General features: G+C 34.9%; 2 protein-coding genes and 1 long non-coding RNA gene across 4 annotated transcripts; all 3 read left to right on the top strand.

The window, feature by feature from the left end:
• The first annotated feature begins 134 nt into the window (after positions 1 to 134).
• LOC133201079 (serine/threonine-protein phosphatase 6 regulatory ankyrin repeat subunit C-like) lies at positions 135 to 3,757 on the top strand. The gene is made up of 4 exons (XM_061336881.1): positions 135 to 188; positions 878 to 1,446; positions 2,511 to 2,820; positions 2,983 to 3,757. The coding sequence occupies exons 2-4, from the start codon at positions 889 to 891 to the stop codon at positions 3,429 to 3,431; spliced, it is 1,317 nt and encodes a 438-aa protein (XP_061192865.1). The 5' UTR covers positions 135 to 188; positions 878 to 888; the 3' UTR covers positions 3,432 to 3,757.
• A 1,897-nt stretch (positions 3,758 to 5,654) lies between these two features.
• Positions 5,655 to 8,216, top strand: LOC133201080 (ankyrin-3-like). The gene is made up of 3 exons (XM_061336882.1): positions 5,655 to 6,214; positions 6,544 to 6,847; positions 7,773 to 8,216. Exons 1-3 carry the CDS (start codon positions 5,660 to 5,662, stop codon positions 8,210 to 8,212), a joined length of 1,299 nt encoding a protein of 432 aa, XP_061192866.1. The 5' UTR covers positions 5,655 to 5,659; the 3' UTR covers positions 8,213 to 8,216.
• A 3,777-nt stretch (positions 8,217 to 11,993) lies between these two features.
• Positions 11,994 to 15,542, top strand: LOC133201081 (uncharacterized). Of its 2 annotated transcripts, none has more exons than XR_009723031.1 (6): positions 11,994 to 12,687; positions 13,138 to 13,216; positions 13,503 to 13,576; positions 13,689 to 13,796; positions 14,049 to 14,196; positions 14,339 to 15,542. It is a non-coding gene; the product is annotated as an uncharacterized LOC133201081 (long non-coding RNA). The 2 variants fall into 2 exon arrangements; XR_009723030.1 differs by having other exon boundaries at positions 14,049 to 14,168.
• The last annotated feature ends 504 nt before the right edge of the window (positions 15,543 to 16,046 follow it).

Consider the following 16,046-nt stretch of genomic DNA (forward strand, 5'->3'; position numbering starts at 1 on the left):
TCTTCACATCCACTCGGACAGTGTTGTTATGCAAGTGTTCTACAGAGTAATACACGTGCGTGTTCTTGGCGCTTCGACAAATGTATCTGCGATGTGTGTGGAACGTAAACAAAATAAAAATAGATTCCCTCACAAGTTCCCCCCGTCTGTGAGAAAATCATAATGGTTGTGTAAAGTTTGTAAATAAGGTAAGGAAAAGTCTCAGAAATTTAAGGATAAATAACACAAACAAAATATTGATGCTGGATTGGTATATATTTTTTGATTGATTTTGAATAGATATGGCACAGATAATAAATTCCTGAAATATAAAGAAATTGAAAGTATTCTTTGGTGTTCAAATTTGAGACTTTGTGCCATTTTCTGTATAATTCTACGGATTTTGCATTTTTTTATCATTGACAATAATACAAAATCTTACAAATTTCTAAGGTGACTCTGGCAAACATTATTCAAGTTATCTATATGTCATTGAACATACATGTAAATCTATTATAGACATCGCTGATTTCTGAAAAAAAAAGTTTGTGTTATACATGTATATCCTTAAACATAGACTTAAAAGATTTTAATTGAAGCCTCCATCTTTCTTACTCTAATATTTCACTGAAACTTTTACCGTTTTAGACATTCTTTAAAAATGTTTATGTTTGTTATAAATGATTAAAATTTGTATATCCCTCCTCCAAACCTTAGAATGTACGATGTATGAGTTAAAAAAACTACACTGAAAACTTGAAAATTCTATTAATATATGGAACTAAATACTTTCTCAGTTGGATAAGCTTTGTTAGTGATTTTTTTTTTTAAATCATTGTATAAATAATATCTTACCTAAAAAATGGGTATATTTTTTAATTTGGTTTTATTCTTACAGTAAGGTCTTCAATGATGACAGACGATATCGCAGCTGCCTTATACCATGCTGTGGACAAGAATGACGTAACAAAACTTCGTCATTTAATTCAGGAAGGTGCGGATCCTAATGAGAATTATAATGACAGTCCTGCGTTGTCTTTTACGATCCTCCACTTGTGTTGTGGAAAAGGACATTTAGAAGCCGCCAAAGTACTCGTGGAAGCTGGTGCAAATGTTCAATCGCGTGACGTATGGGCCATGACACCTTTCATCCATAGCATCATTTCTCAATATAAAGACGTAGTCGAATACTTGTTAACAGTTTGTCCTCAGCTAGTAAACCAACCGGACAAATTCGATAAGTCACCTCTTCATTTTGCGATAGAATCAGACAATGTGGACATTTTTGAATTGCTCATTAAGTGGGGAGCAGATATTAATAGGAGCACGATGTATGGCATAACGCCGCTTATGTTTGCATGTATAACGCCGAAACTATCAAACAGAGAGGACATGGTTCGAATCCTTATAGAGGAAGGAGCCCTCGTGGATTTAAAAGACTTTTTAGATTACAGAACTGCACTTCAGGTACAGAAATTATTAGAAAATAAAACCAAATTCATCACACAATCAACGTTACAGCAATAATTTCTTAGCTGCAATAATGTAGCCCTCTCCGACTTTTTTAATCTGATATTTTCAGGAGAGGGCTACAATTCCACTGCATCTCCGTAATGGTGCAAATATATTTTTTAGATACGGGCGACTGCAGGCAAAATAAATTGTTTTTGCATTCAGCTTACTTCCAATGAGACGGAATTTTTATTCACTATCAACGTCATAACCCTTTATACGCGAAAACCAAGTAAAATAAATCTGCATGTTTACCAGTTGTTCTCCTCAGCAGCCATGCCAGTTCTCGCGTGATGTACTGAGACTTGCGCTTGAAATTTAGAATCACTTGATAAAGTAAATATCGGTGTTGATAAATGTTTATGTTGTATGATATCACTAAACATCGATAAACAAAAGCATTCCATGGGAATTTTTTTCATTAACAGTGATATTTATACTTAAAATAAGAGAAATCCTAAACGATCCGCTCCCCTAGATCCCGAATTCTCATTGGTTGTCCCAAAATCAAATCGATGAAGGTCAGTAAACATGGCGGATAAATTTAAGTTGTGATGTCGACATACACGAAAAATAACCGATATACCAATTGTTCTGTATATTTTTGGATCAATTCATATCTTGCATAACTACATTTATGAGTTCAGGTAAGATTTGTTAATAAAATACCCACTTACTGATAATTTGAGCCGAAATCTGTGCGGTAGTGAATCACTCCCGCACTTGCACCATTACGGAGATCCTAAGGAGTTGTAGCCCTCTCTCTCTCCCCCCCCCCCCCCAAAAAAAAAAAAAGAAAAAGAAATCGGAGAGGGCTACATTATTGCAGCTAATAATTTCTGTGCTTCTTTTTAAAACATAATTATATTTTTGGGGGGATGCCAACCATTAATAATGATTACCACCACCGGCAATCCCCCAATTACAATTAAGATTGTAGTGTTTGATTTGGGAAATATTACTTTGTTTCATCAAGTAACAGGATAAATTCAGATTCATTTCCTTTTTAATTATTTTAGTTTGCTGTAACAAAAAGACACACAGATATAGTATCTGTATTGTTGTCTGCTGGTGCGGATTCTAATAGTTTAGACAAGGGTGGAAGTACGCCCCTCACAAATCTCATGGCTTCTTCAATCCGCGCCACGTGTCTGGATCCACCCGTAGGTGATGACGTCATGACAATTATTGTTCTTCTGCAGCAAAAGGGAGCCGAATTAAATACAAACAAATGCGAATACAGTAACCCACTCATGGTCTCAACTTTACTGAAGTCTGCCACACTCGTAGAATATTTCTTGGGTTGCGGAGCAAATCCAAATGTTAAATGTAAGCAAAATTGTTTTAGATTTTTTAAAATGTTAATTCAGTAATTTCACAAATAGCAGGTTATTCGTCGTTGCTGATGTTGTTAGTATTCTTGCTCTGTTTTTTAAATTTTTTTCCAATGATTTTTTTGGATAACATATAAGAATTATAAATCTCTTTCAGTTGTTTCTGGAATATCACCTTTATTGGCTGCTGTGGGTAACAGAGACTTAAACACAACACGCCTCTTGTTGCGACATAATGCAGATGTGAGTGCAAAAGCCATGGTATGCCGGAGAAGACAGGAAGAACGTCTGTTTGACCCGTTTGAGTTAGCTGTCGATCTTTTGCAGTGGGACATTGTGGATATATTGATTCATTATGGTTATAGTCTCTCTCAGCACAAATACTTACAAGATTCCCTTTACTCAGAAACAGCGCCCGAATCCCTCCGCGACCACCTCTCTGTTTTGACTAAACTGCAAACATTGGCGAGTTCGCCTTTCTCTCTCCAGAAAATTGTTGTTTTGAAAATTAGACATATCTTGAAGTATGAAATATCTGAAAAGGTGAAAGATCTTCCATTGCCTGCTTCTTTAAAAATGGCATTATTATTTTTGGAAAATTTGTGACATTTTTCTCAATCTCTCAAATTCTTTTTATGTCAGTTATTTAATTTCTGGATACTCTCATATCTTATTGAGTAAATAACTTGCTTACAATCCTGATTATAATTCATTATTTGGGTATTAAATGTGTGGACATCAACAATCATGAATAATTGTAGAATTCAAGAAAATACCCCCCCCCCCCCCACAATCCCCACCCAATATACCACTAATGAGAAAGGCTGGAGCAGTTACAGTCCATGAAAAAATACATGATTCAATCATTGTATATGTTTTTGTAATGTTATGCTCTTTTTCTAATTTAAAATAATGCTTTCATATGATTAAAACGCTTATTCTTGTGCAAAGCCTGACTGCGTGTTCTTCAGTGAAAACGTAATATAATTGTAATACCCTCAATACTTACAAGTAAAAAATATACTGCATTTATGTTGCTAGGACTTACACATGTAATTTCAGTTTTGAACATAAACATTGAGTTTCAAGGGAACATGAATTTTCTTGAATACACATACTATACAATTATCGTCGAATATAGATGCATGTATATAGAGTCCGATTGTATGTCTGTTATTTTTTTTTTTTTTTTTTTCAGGCTAATATCACGTCATTTCCAAACATGTACGTGAAAGTATTAATTTGAGGCAATATTTAGCAAGTTTGAATTAAGGTTCATCGATATCTGATAAGAAAGATAACTCTTAATGACATAAATGTCTATAATTCCTTTATAATCTTGTCGAGTCGAAGTGTCTTTTTGTCCAATTTTGCCCCGCAAGCAATGCTATAATTGTTTGTATTTTACTTAAAAAATACATTTCTTTTGGAAAGTCGTAGAAGTTAAAGAAACATTTTATATGAGTGAGAAGAGGGTTTATGAACCTTAACATTGCTGTATATGTATAATTGTATCATGCATTTATCAAAATAATGAAATAAAACTATCAAACTATTTTTTCCGGTTTCTTATCGATGATATTTTGAGAGTAACAAACAGTAATTTGAATTTGTTTGAATTCATAAAGTGCTTTAAATCTTATTCATATTTTCCACTTCAAAAGGGAAAAAATATGATTTTTTTTCTATAGAGCTTGCATTCATATATATATATATATATATATATATATATATATATATATATATATATATATATATATATATATATATATATATATATATATACGTTGAGCATGTGTTTCTATCTTTCTCTGTTGGATTGAAAACAATGTGTGTCGGGTATACATGTATTTTCAATGTGCTGCTCTATACATTACTCATACATACGGCTTTGGTGTTCAATAGTATACTATGTTTATAGATATGCTCTCTGCATCAAACTCGAGAGACCCGATAGGTACTACCAAAATAGTAAGAAACCTGGCTAACTTTCAATACATTCCTCTCTTGATTGTCCTTCATTGTTCGCATTTTTACAATTGATTGTTTAGCCTAGCTTATGCCAATTTTTTTTTCATAAAAAGGGGGTATCCAGTATGCAACATTTACACCAGATCCTCCTTAAAATCCAACTGATTCTTCTTTACCCCATGACACGTTTTGACCGGAAATATTAATGTTCATCAACTTCCGGATATCAGAAGAGCATCCCAACACTTGTAAATGTATATATTAACCTCCCAGATGCTAAATCAATTTTGACATTAAACCAAACTTTTTATTTACCAATTCCCATTACAAGAAACACAGAATAAAATTGCGTATGTTTCATAACAAAAGTCTGATCATATTGTTTTCATTACTATTCGCGTTGATAAGACACATGTGTTTCTATAGATCTTTCTCTGTTGGATTGTAAACAACGTGTGAGGTATATGTATTTTCAATTATTTATCTATTATAACCTAAAGTAGCGTATTATGTATGAAATATAAGTTTGATGAATTTGACATATTTACCTCGGCGGTCCAGAATATTAACTTTCTGCATTTCTATTCAACTTTTTCGAGGGGCAACATAGTACTACATGTGTACAAGTGCATCTTTATTTATACCTTTTTTGTTTTGATAGTTGCGAAGATGTTGATAGTACCGGATACATTTTTAAAGTTATTTATAAATAAATAAGGACCTGAAATACAAGATAGCAACAACATACAGATAAAAATATCTACGAAATTTTCAGCTTTTTTATTCAGATCAAAAATATTAATTTTAATCATTTTTGTAATTTTTCTGAGAAATGCTATATTTACGTACCATAGGTGACAATAATGGAAGAGGACATAACTGCATCGTTATATCACGCCGTGGATAATAATGACTTAAGCAAGCTCAGACACTTATTACAAGACGGTGCTAATCCTAATGAAAGATACACCGGAACTCCGTACGTTTCTTTCACAATTCTTCATTTGAGTTGTGAAAAAGGAAATTTGCATACCACTCGAGCACTCGTTGAAGCTGGAGCGGACGTGTTATCACATGACACATGGGGGATGTCACCCTTGATCCACAGTATCATTTGCCAACAGGAAGATGTCGTGGAATATTTGATATCGGAATGTCCGTCTTCCGTGAATTTCCCTGATAAATCCGGCAAGTCACCACTTCATTTTGCTATAGAGTCAGATAATGTGGCTATTTTGAATTTATTGATAAGATGCAATGCCGATATTAATAAGGGGACAGTACAAGGTGTGACTCCGTTGATTTCTGTTTGTCAGATACCAAAGCTGACAAAAAGAGAGACTATAGCTAAAATTCTTATTAAACAAGGTGCTGTTGTAGATTCCAAAGATGCATTAGATTATAGGACGGCACTTCAGGTATAAATTCATGCTTCATATTGAGGTATATCATATCATAAATTAGGTAGTAGGCAATACTTAGGTGATGAAGGTAAATCTTAACTTCTTTTAAAACATATGCATGTACATGTATATATATCTACTTATTATTTAGGAGAATCGATAATTTGAGCACTCTGAAATATATCTTATCCGTGTTTAGCGGTATTTTTTTAGTATGGCTTCAAAGTCTTAAATTTACCGAGTAATGTTCTACAACATGCAGGTTATACTTTGGCGTTCCCAAACACAGCTGATAAATTAAATTGAAGAAAGTAGCGTTTTTCACTTCATTTTTCCCTTTTCAGATTTCACTGACAAAGCGGCATTTGGACGTCGTACCTCTATTGTTGAGGGCTGGAGCAGATGTCAATACGGAAGATAAAGGTGGCCATACACCGTTAACTAATTTAATTTCGTCATCGGTTCGCCCCTCCTGTGATGTGGTTGGAGATGACGTTATAGAAGTCATGACACTTTTAATCCAAATGGGTGCTAACCTGAACTCGAATACGAGCGAGAACAGTAACCCTCTCATGGTTTCTACTTTGCTGAAATCTGCTAAATTTGTGGAGTATTTTCTTGCTTGTGGGGCAGATCCTAACATTGAGTGTAATTTTGTAATTTTTTAATTTATTCAAATGTCCTATACACAGTTTTTGATATTTATTATGCAGAATTTGTACATGACAATCAATTGCCACATACAAATTTTGCATAAGAAACCGGAAATTAGCTTTCGAAGCAGGGATTAGCTCACTTACAGTTCAACTATTGCAATCAAAGCGATTTGTAGGGAATTGTTCACATCTAACAATTTAATTTTACATAGGAAAAAATCAGTAGAGGTATAATAAGAAAATGTAAATGACTTCTTTAAAAGATACAGAAGGTATAAGTGTTAGATTTTCTAAGTGAGAGAACGGACTAAATTGATGTGCAGTAAATGTTGGATATAGATGTAATTCTATAACACATATAAATAGATAAAATGTATTTTTGGGTATGTTTACCCAAGATTTTTTCCCCGTCCACTTGGAGTAAAATATAAATCGTATATGATCGACAAGAATCCTTGTTCTGAAATTTTGGTTGGCATGTTACATGTGTATATCCCTGACCTTCCATGATCTGAAATATTGTGTAACCAAACTATTACAAGGTAAATTTACATGTATATTATTCAAGCTATCTAGAGAAGGATGGATATGAACTAAAATATTACGAATAATATCGAATTTTCAAATTTTATTTCGTTGGGTGAGAGTTCACCTTCTTTCTTTACAAGATCTGTAGGATTTTTCTAGAGCGATCGAGGATCCAAAGTCATCAGGCATTCTTATAGCATTGGATACAATGTAGATTACTGTACAGTACTGTGTAAATGGGACATGAAAACCCTATGCTGTTATTCAGTTCTCCATTTATATTTCTCTCCCTGGATTTTCCCTCATGATCAGATAATTACAACATGTTTACATGTATAGGTAATATTTTCTCGTTATTCTAAAAATATCATTTTTTTTTTCTTTCACAGTCTCGTCTGGTATTACCCCGTTGATTGCTGCAACTGGAAACAGAGATCAGAATACGGTACGACTGCTGTTGGAACACAACGCTAAAGTTGACCCTCCGGCCTTGGTTTCCTACGGGAGACGAGAGAGGCGTCTATATGACCCCTTTGAATTAGCTGTTGATCTCTTACAGTGGGATATTGTGGATTTACTGGTACAATATGGATATAATCTCTCTCAGCATGATTACATGCTAAGTATGACTCCGTCCGACAGAACACCCGTGGCCCTCCTCAATAATCCTGATACACATGACCGTTTACGGAGAATTGCATGTTCTCCGCCTTCATTGGAGAAAATCGTCATTTTAAATGTGAGAAAGATTCTTGGTTTAAATCTTCTGCAAAAAGTTCAAAAGCTAGTGTTACCTTATGATGTGAGAAATAAACTTGTGAACCTTTAGAGCATTCGATCGTCTTTTCTCTGGTGTTCTAGAAAGGAAGATTGTATTTCCTTATCTGTATCTATTATTCTAAGTGTTATGCAATGGTCTGTTTTCTCTAATCAAAAGCAAGATAATCTCATCCCGTAAATTTATAACCAAATTGAATGAATATAAAAATTTTAGGTATTTAATGAAAAGTGTTGAAATTTTTTACTTGCAGGGTAATTTAGGTTTTGTAAACCTTGAACATTTTGACGTTGCTCCTGCTTCGTCTTCTGCAAAGAAATAAATCAAATAATATTAATACTAATATAATTATGAATTTCAAGTCAAGAGTACTAGAACAATATGGCTAAGAACACCTTTTGCGAAGCTGAGGTCCGTCCTTGTCAAGTCCATCCCTTTTAAAGGGGGGGGGGGTAATAATTAAATATTAAAACAAAATAAACTGATAGATGAAGATATGAACTTAGTTCATGGCCTTAGGAACCTGGGGACGGGAGATAGAATACTATGGAAAACGCATCTGCTATTGATATGCTTATGCCCCCTCAAAAATAACGTCTGATGACCTTTTTTTCTTGTCAAGGAATTTTGGTAGTTGATAGTACACCCCTCCTCAAATGAAAATGTATCGTTGTGCCCCCCCCCCCCCTAAATTGCCATGAATTTCACAATTTTGTAAGGGGCACCCTTGCTATTTATACATGTAACTATGCAATTATTTTATCTGCTGAATATCTAGAAGCAGAGATTTTCAAAGAATTTATGCATTTCACCATATGATCAATACAGCCCTGTCCCAGTACCGGAATGACAGTCTCAGACTATTCTAGAATTTCTAAATTTCGGATGAGGCACTCTTGCTCATAATAACCATGCACTTAATTTGCTTAATACCCTGGAGCAGAAAAAGATTTTCAAAGAATTAATTGATTTTCACTACGTGGTCAATAAAGCTCCACCAACACCTGAATCCTTGGGCAATGAATTTCAAATTTTACGTATATAGGCAACTTTGTTCATCATGACCATGCATTAAGGTTGTCTGTTTAATATACAGGAGGGAAAGAAGGAGACTTTTTAAAGAATTATTCATTTCACTTCATGTTCAATAAGGCCAGTCCTAGCACCAAACCCAGGGAGTTGAATTTCACAATTTCGGTACAGGACTCAAGGCTTATTACAAATATAAATCATATAATTGTATATCTGGAATTATAATGAAGAAGATTTTTGAAGATTCCATTAATGGTTTTAGCTGCATCCCTTAGACCTAGGGGCACGGACCTTGAAATTCACAATGTTGTCCCTCTTTGTCCATTGATGCTATATACAAAAGTTGGTTCAGCGGTTCCAGAGAGTGACTCAGGTGACCTAAAAAAAAAAAGAAAAGGGAAATATGCCAAACTTCAAATCTTTATTTCGTTACGTGGAGGAGGGTGATGAGTGGTTACACCAGGCAAGGAAAAATTATCTTCCTAGTTGAGGACAGATTATTTATTTTCAACATTTTCGAGGACATATTAAATATTTTCAAAACCTGCCCTTCTCAGAATCAAATGGTCGTCTCCTCAGATAACCCTAAAGATTCTTGGAGGCGAGCAGAAATAATTAAAGAGTTTAACATTAGTGTAAAGATACGTACTACATATAGTACACTATTACATGTACATTGCTAGTAACAACTCAAGGAGGAAGAAAAGTTATTTTTATAGCTAAAAAGATTTTACATTTCAAATTAATCGAAAGAATTAAAAACATGATAATCTGCTCATTGTACACTGTATATGAAAGAAAGTAATATACAAAACGATAATTTTGGATGATATCTATGGAAAGCCATAGGGGACCCCCATGTCATGTTCTATATGTTCCATTGTAAATCAATCCTGGCCGGTCAGGATATTAATCATGACCATGTCAAGATTTCAAACATGACCAAGCCATGATTTTTATCATCTTGACCAAGTCAGGATTGATAACATGACCAACCTATCTTGGGCAAGTCAAGATTTATAACATGGCCATGCTATCTTGGCCAAGTCAGGATTGATAACATGGCCATCCTATCTTGGCCGTGGTCATCATATAACATGACCAACCTATCTTGGCCAAGTCATATGGAAAGCCATAGGGGACCCCCATGTCATGTTCTATATGTTCCATTGTAAATCAATCCTGGCCGGTCAGGATATTAATCATGACCATGTCAAGATTTCAAACATGACCAAGCCATGATTTTTATCATCTTGACCAAGTCAGGATTGATAACATGACCAACCTATCTTGGGCAAGTCAAGATTTATAACATGGCCATGCTATCTTGGCCAAGTCAGGATTGATAACATGGCCATCCTATCTTGGCCGTGGTTATCATATAACATGACCAACCTATCTTGGCCAAGTCAAGATTTATAACATGGCCATGCTATCTTGGCCAAGTCAGGATTGATAACATGGCCATCCTATCTTGGCCGCGGTCATCATATAACATGGCCATCCTATCTTGGCCAAGTCAAGATTTATAACATGGCCATGCTATCTTGGCCAAGTCAGGATTGATAACATGGCCATCCTATCTTGGCCGGTCATCTTGGCCAAGTCAGGATTGATAACATGGCCATCCTATCTTGGCCGCGGTCATCATATTACATGGCCATCCTATCTTGGCCAAGTCAAGATTAATTTATAACATGGCCATAATATCTTGACCAACATGACCATCCTATCCTGGCCAAGTCAAGATAACATGACTAACCTATCTTGGCCGGGGCATGATTTAATCTTGACCAAGTCAGGATTGATAACATGGTCATCCTATCTTGGCCAGGTCATGATTCAATGTTGACCAAGTCAGGATTGACAACATATGACCATCCTATCTTGGTCAGCCAGGATTGCATTGCGCCAGGATATATTACTTCCAAACGCAGTCAAGATTTCTTCAAGCGTCAATCCTGGCCAAGTCATATGGAAAGCCATAGGGGACCCCCATGTCATGTTCTATATATTTCATTGTAAATCAATCCTGGCCGGTCAGGATATTAATCATGACCATGTCAAGATTTCAAACATGACCAAGCCATGATTTTTATCATCTTGACCAAGTCAGGATTGATAACATGGCCATTCTATCTTGGCCAAGTCAAGATTTATAACATGGCCATGCTATCTTGGCCAAGTCAGGATTGATAACATGGCCATCCTATCTTGGCCGGTTATCATATAACATGGCCATGCTATCTTGGCCAAGTCAGGATTGATAACATGGCCATCCTATCTTGGCCGGTCATCATATAACATGGCCATCCTATCTTGGCCAAGTCAAGATTTATAACATGGCCATGCTATCTTGACCAAGTCAGGATTGATAACATGACCATCCCATCCTGGCCAAGTCAAGATAACATGACCATATGGAAAGCCATAGGGGACCCCCATGTCATGTTCTATATGTTCCATTGTAAATCAATCCTGGCCGGTCAGGATATTAATCATGACCATGTCAAGATTTCAAACATGACCAAGCCATGATTTTTATCATCTTGACCAAGTCAGGATTGATAACATGACCAACCTATCTTGGGCAAGTCAAGATTTATAACATGGCCATGCTATCTTGGCCAAGTCAGGATTGATAACATGGCCATCCTATCTTAGCCGTGGTCATCATATAACATGACCAACCTATCTTGGCCAAGTCAAGATTTATAACATGGCCATGCTATCTTGGCCAAGTCAGGATTGATAACATGGCCATCCTATCTTGGCCGGTTATCATATAACATGGCCATGCTATCTTGGCCAAGTCAGGATTGATAACATGGCCATCCTATCTTGGCCGGTCATCATATAACATGGCCATCCTATCTTGGCCAAGTCAAGATTTATAACATGGCCATGCTATCTTGACCAAGTCAGGATTGATAACATGACCATCCCATCCTGGCCAAGTCAAGATAACATGACCACCCTATCTTGACCAGGTCATGATTTAATCTTGACCAAGTCAGGATTGATAACATGGTCATCCTATCTTGGCCGGGTCATGATTCAATGTTGACCAAGTCAGGATTGACAACATATGCCCATCCTATCTTGGTCGGCCAGGATTGCATTGCGCCAGGATATATTACTTCCAAACGCAGCCAAGATTTCTTCAAGCGTCAATCCTGGCCAAGTCAGGATGTATTTCTTCAAACGCAGCCAAGATTTCTTCAAGCGTCAATCCTGGCCTTGCGCCAGGATGTATGACTTCCAAACGCAGTCATGATTTATTCAAGCGTCAATCCTGGACAAGTCATGATGTATTTCTTCAAACGCAGTCAAGATTTGAAGTCATGATTGCATTGCGCCAGGATGTATGACTTCCAAGCACAGTCATGATTCGCTTTAGTATGATAATATGTAAGCGCTTCCCTAACACTGAAAAACCGCTAAAATGTGTATTGGGTTTCCAGCCTTCCCGTTCATCTCAGCTGGCAAGTAAGGTAAGTTCAGTGATTTTTCCATTATAAATCTTTATGAATAGCTTAGTTTGCTGTTCTAAATATTTATTTTACGCAGTGGTTATTTGGAATAAATCGTATGAACAGCATATTCCAACAATCTAAGACATTCAGCAGATTTCATCGAGGAAATTCGAATTTGTCTATCGACACGTTTGTTACACAATTAAAATAAACGGCTCTTTAATTTTTTTATGCAGTTACGAACATAAAGAAATATGGTATTTTAGTTGCATTTAGAATCAAGTTGTTTTACAATACATTCCAAAGAAATTTGTTTACTCTCATTCAAATATATAGAACTTTGGGGCTAAATTGGAAGGGGGGCTTCATCCTGCTATATACGGATAAATTACAACACTTACTGCATTATATTTTTGCAATTTAAAATTTAAACATATCATTTAATATATACATTTTTTTTCTTTTTAGTACCAAGTAACAGCTAGTGATTTGTGTGTACTGAACCATCAACATATTAAACTGTCCAAGACTGGTGATAGATATGTAGGTAGGTTTTCCTTTACTTCATGTAATTTTGGGCAAATACATTAATCTTGAATTTTATAATTATGTCTTTTTATGAAAAGATGCTTTTAATACATGTATTCATATTAATTAAAAAAATAATTATAGTAGCAAACAATGTTTGTGCAATTTCTTGTATTGAAAAAAATATAGTTTCTTGAAAATTTAAATATACATGTACATGTATCCTTTTATATTATTTGCAGATACACATATATATGACTTATGCATGTATATTACAAATGTATTAATTATTAATAGTATTTTAGATTGACGCATGCTGACTGGGGATTATGAGTATGGATAACCATTTTGCAGAATTAGGAATGTGCAGCTGAAAGTGGTACACTTCATTTACAAGCATTTCAAATTTATAATTGTTTTAACAAAAAGGAAACCAGCAATCATACATAATGGAATTACTTATACAGATATATATGTTTTCCAATGTCAAGGTCAAAGACCAAAGGCCAAGACTGATGTCAGCTTGAAAGAAACTACTCTGTGTATTGGATTTGCAAGATAAAAGATGATGAATTAAAGCACCAGTTTCAAGTCCAAAGGTCAGTACAGTAAAACACGGTTAATGTGAACATGCTTACAATGAATTGATGCTTACAGCGAATTGATTTTCATTGTCCTTGGCTTTAAATCACATTGTGAACTTAGCAGATATAACAAATAATGTTTGTAATGAAGTTAACAACTTGCATTGAATTTCATAATTTTTTAATTTATATATAAAGTTACAAGATGATAATCACAGAAGTTTCTATTTATATTGCTAATCATGTATTGTTTCTTCTTATTCGAAGATCAAAAAGCACCATTTAGGTCAAGGTCAACTCCAAATATTGGTTAAAACCTAATTTGTACCAACAACTGAATCAAGAAGAGGGCAGTCTTGATAGGACACCCATAAAAGAGCTAAACAGGTATAGTTTACCAATTCCAAGTTCAAAGGTCTGTACATTTTGTTTAAATTGAAGTTTAAAATCAGATGGGGACCAAAATATTTTAAGAGAAAACGTTTTTGAAATATTTTTAGTCAATTCTTGCTCTAAACTTTGAAATATGCACTGAAGTGAGTTAATTTTTTTTTCAGAGCTTGGCAATAAATGACACCTCTACCAGTTGCAGAATCACCGCTCATGTATTGAGAGTATTTTTTGTTTGGCCTACACAGATGTTGAGATGTGTAAAGAAAGAGATCTTCACTGAATTATTTTTACATAGAAATGATAGAATTTAATCTTCTCAGATTAAGCTGTAAGCTCAAGAGAGCTTTTCTGATCATCCATTGTGCAGCATCTGTTTGTCTATAAACTGTAATCATTTCAGACTTCTTCTTGAGAACCACTGGTTCCCCCTTCCAAGAGGAGATTATCAAGAAGGGCAAAAATGGGTTGGGGGAAGGGATTATTTAAAAATCTTTGGAAGAACCTCTTGGCCAAATAGATGAAAGGTTTATGACAAAGGATAGTGTGAATTCTAAATTTTTCAAATTGTGGCGACCATGGGTAGGCTACAATTGATCATTGATTAATGAAGTTAAGAGAGTCTTACACGTGTTCGTGCTTTCAATCACATTTCGCTTTCGCACAGCTTCCTCCATGGTTAAATTTTCAAATGTGGAGAACCCTGGGTAGTGTAGGTCCAAGATGGGGATCTAACTTCAACATGGAAATATACAGGAATTTAAAGTTTTTTGATGTAGCATAGATTTTAAATTGATCATTAAATCAAAGCACAAAGGGGTATGTTGGGACTAAAATAGAAGGTCAGTTTTACATAGTAATTGATTAGTCGAGCATCCTCAGGGTAGTGCAAAATTAACTTCGCTTGAATCTTGACCCTTAGGGTGGAATCATAATGGGGGATCCAAGTTTTGCTGGGGAATAAAGAAAAAAATCTTGAACAATATTCTTTTCAAGAACAGTAGGGCCAAGACTTATCATGATGCATTTGGCCAAGTGTAAAAACTATACAGGGGCTAATTGTTTTCATAAGAATGAAGAAATAATTTTTTTTTGATTTAAAATATTCTGAAGAAAACAGGACCAAAGTAACTCAGTTGAGCTATGTGGCTCATGTTTCTTTGTTTATTGTGTATGTGTATAGAGTGTTGTTTTGTTTCTCAGACAAATACTGTGTAGTATAAAAAAAACTTTTATTCTTGCATTTTAGTATTGTTTTTAATATCTTTAAAGGTCCTTGATACAAGAAAGCATTAAATTAGAGTACTATTTGTCTGTGTTATAGATAATATGCATTTTACATCTTGTAATACAACATTTTACTTTTTCGGTGAAGGGGGGTTGCTGTTATTTACCTTTGCATATGTTATTAAAGTCTGAAACTGAATTTTTAAAGAAATGCAAAAAGAGTTAAAGCATATATATTGTGTTGTATTTTCTGAGAAAAGACAGATGTTAACCATGCAGAGTTGTTAACTACATGTAACAAGAGCCCCAAGGACCTTGAATGGATCTTCTGATAAATTGTACAATGTATCACTTCTATTTGAAGCCTCTTAGTATCCTATATAATTTAGTTGAAGCCTTGAAATCCCTAAAGTAGGTCAATTTGACCTACATTTTGGTTAGAATACTCTGATAACCCAAGATTCCTAATCTGACTAAGTTCGATGATTCTAAACCTTTTATTATCTTAATAATACTTCAAGGACCCAAAATGCATAAACTGACAAAGGCTGACGATTCTAGGCCAATTAGTGTTTAAGTATTTGAATATATCCATAAAATTCTAAAAGTAGGTCACAGAGACCACTTTAAAGGATGAATCGTTTAAAC

The sequence above is a fragment of the Saccostrea echinata genome, unplaced genomic scaffold (genome assembly GCF_033153115.1).
Source record: "Saccostrea echinata isolate AGI-Se365-2 ecotype Australia unplaced genomic scaffold, CSIRO_AGI_Sech_v1 ptg000042l, whole genome shotgun sequence".
In the NCBI taxonomy this organism is placed as follows: Eukaryota; Metazoa; Mollusca; class Bivalvia; order Ostreida; family Ostreidae; genus Saccostrea; species Saccostrea echinata.

Bases quoted from the DNA above. Each gene is read 5' to 3' on its own strand.
- LOC133201079 (XM_061336881.1), top strand. From the start codon at position 889: ATGATGACAGACGATATCGCAGCTGCCTTATACCATGCTGTGGACAAG. The intron at 1,447-2,510 runs GTACAGAAATTA...TAATTATTTTAG, and splicing joins ATTACAGAACTGCACTTCAG to TTTGCTGTAACAAAAAGACA. The intron at 2,821-2,982 runs GTAAGCAAAATT...AATCTCTTTCAG, and splicing joins AGCAAATCCAAATGTTAAAT to TTGTTTCTGGAATATCACCT.
- LOC133201080 (XM_061336882.1), top strand. From the start codon at position 5,660: ATGGAAGAGGACATAACTGCATCGTTATATCACGCCGTGGATAATAAT. The intron at 6,215-6,543 runs GTATAAATTCAT...TTCCCTTTTCAG, and splicing joins ATTATAGGACGGCACTTCAG to ATTTCACTGACAAAGCGGCA. The intron at 6,848-7,772 runs GTAATTTTGTAA...TTTCTTTCACAG, and splicing joins GGCAGATCCTAACATTGAGT to TCTCGTCTGGTATTACCCCG.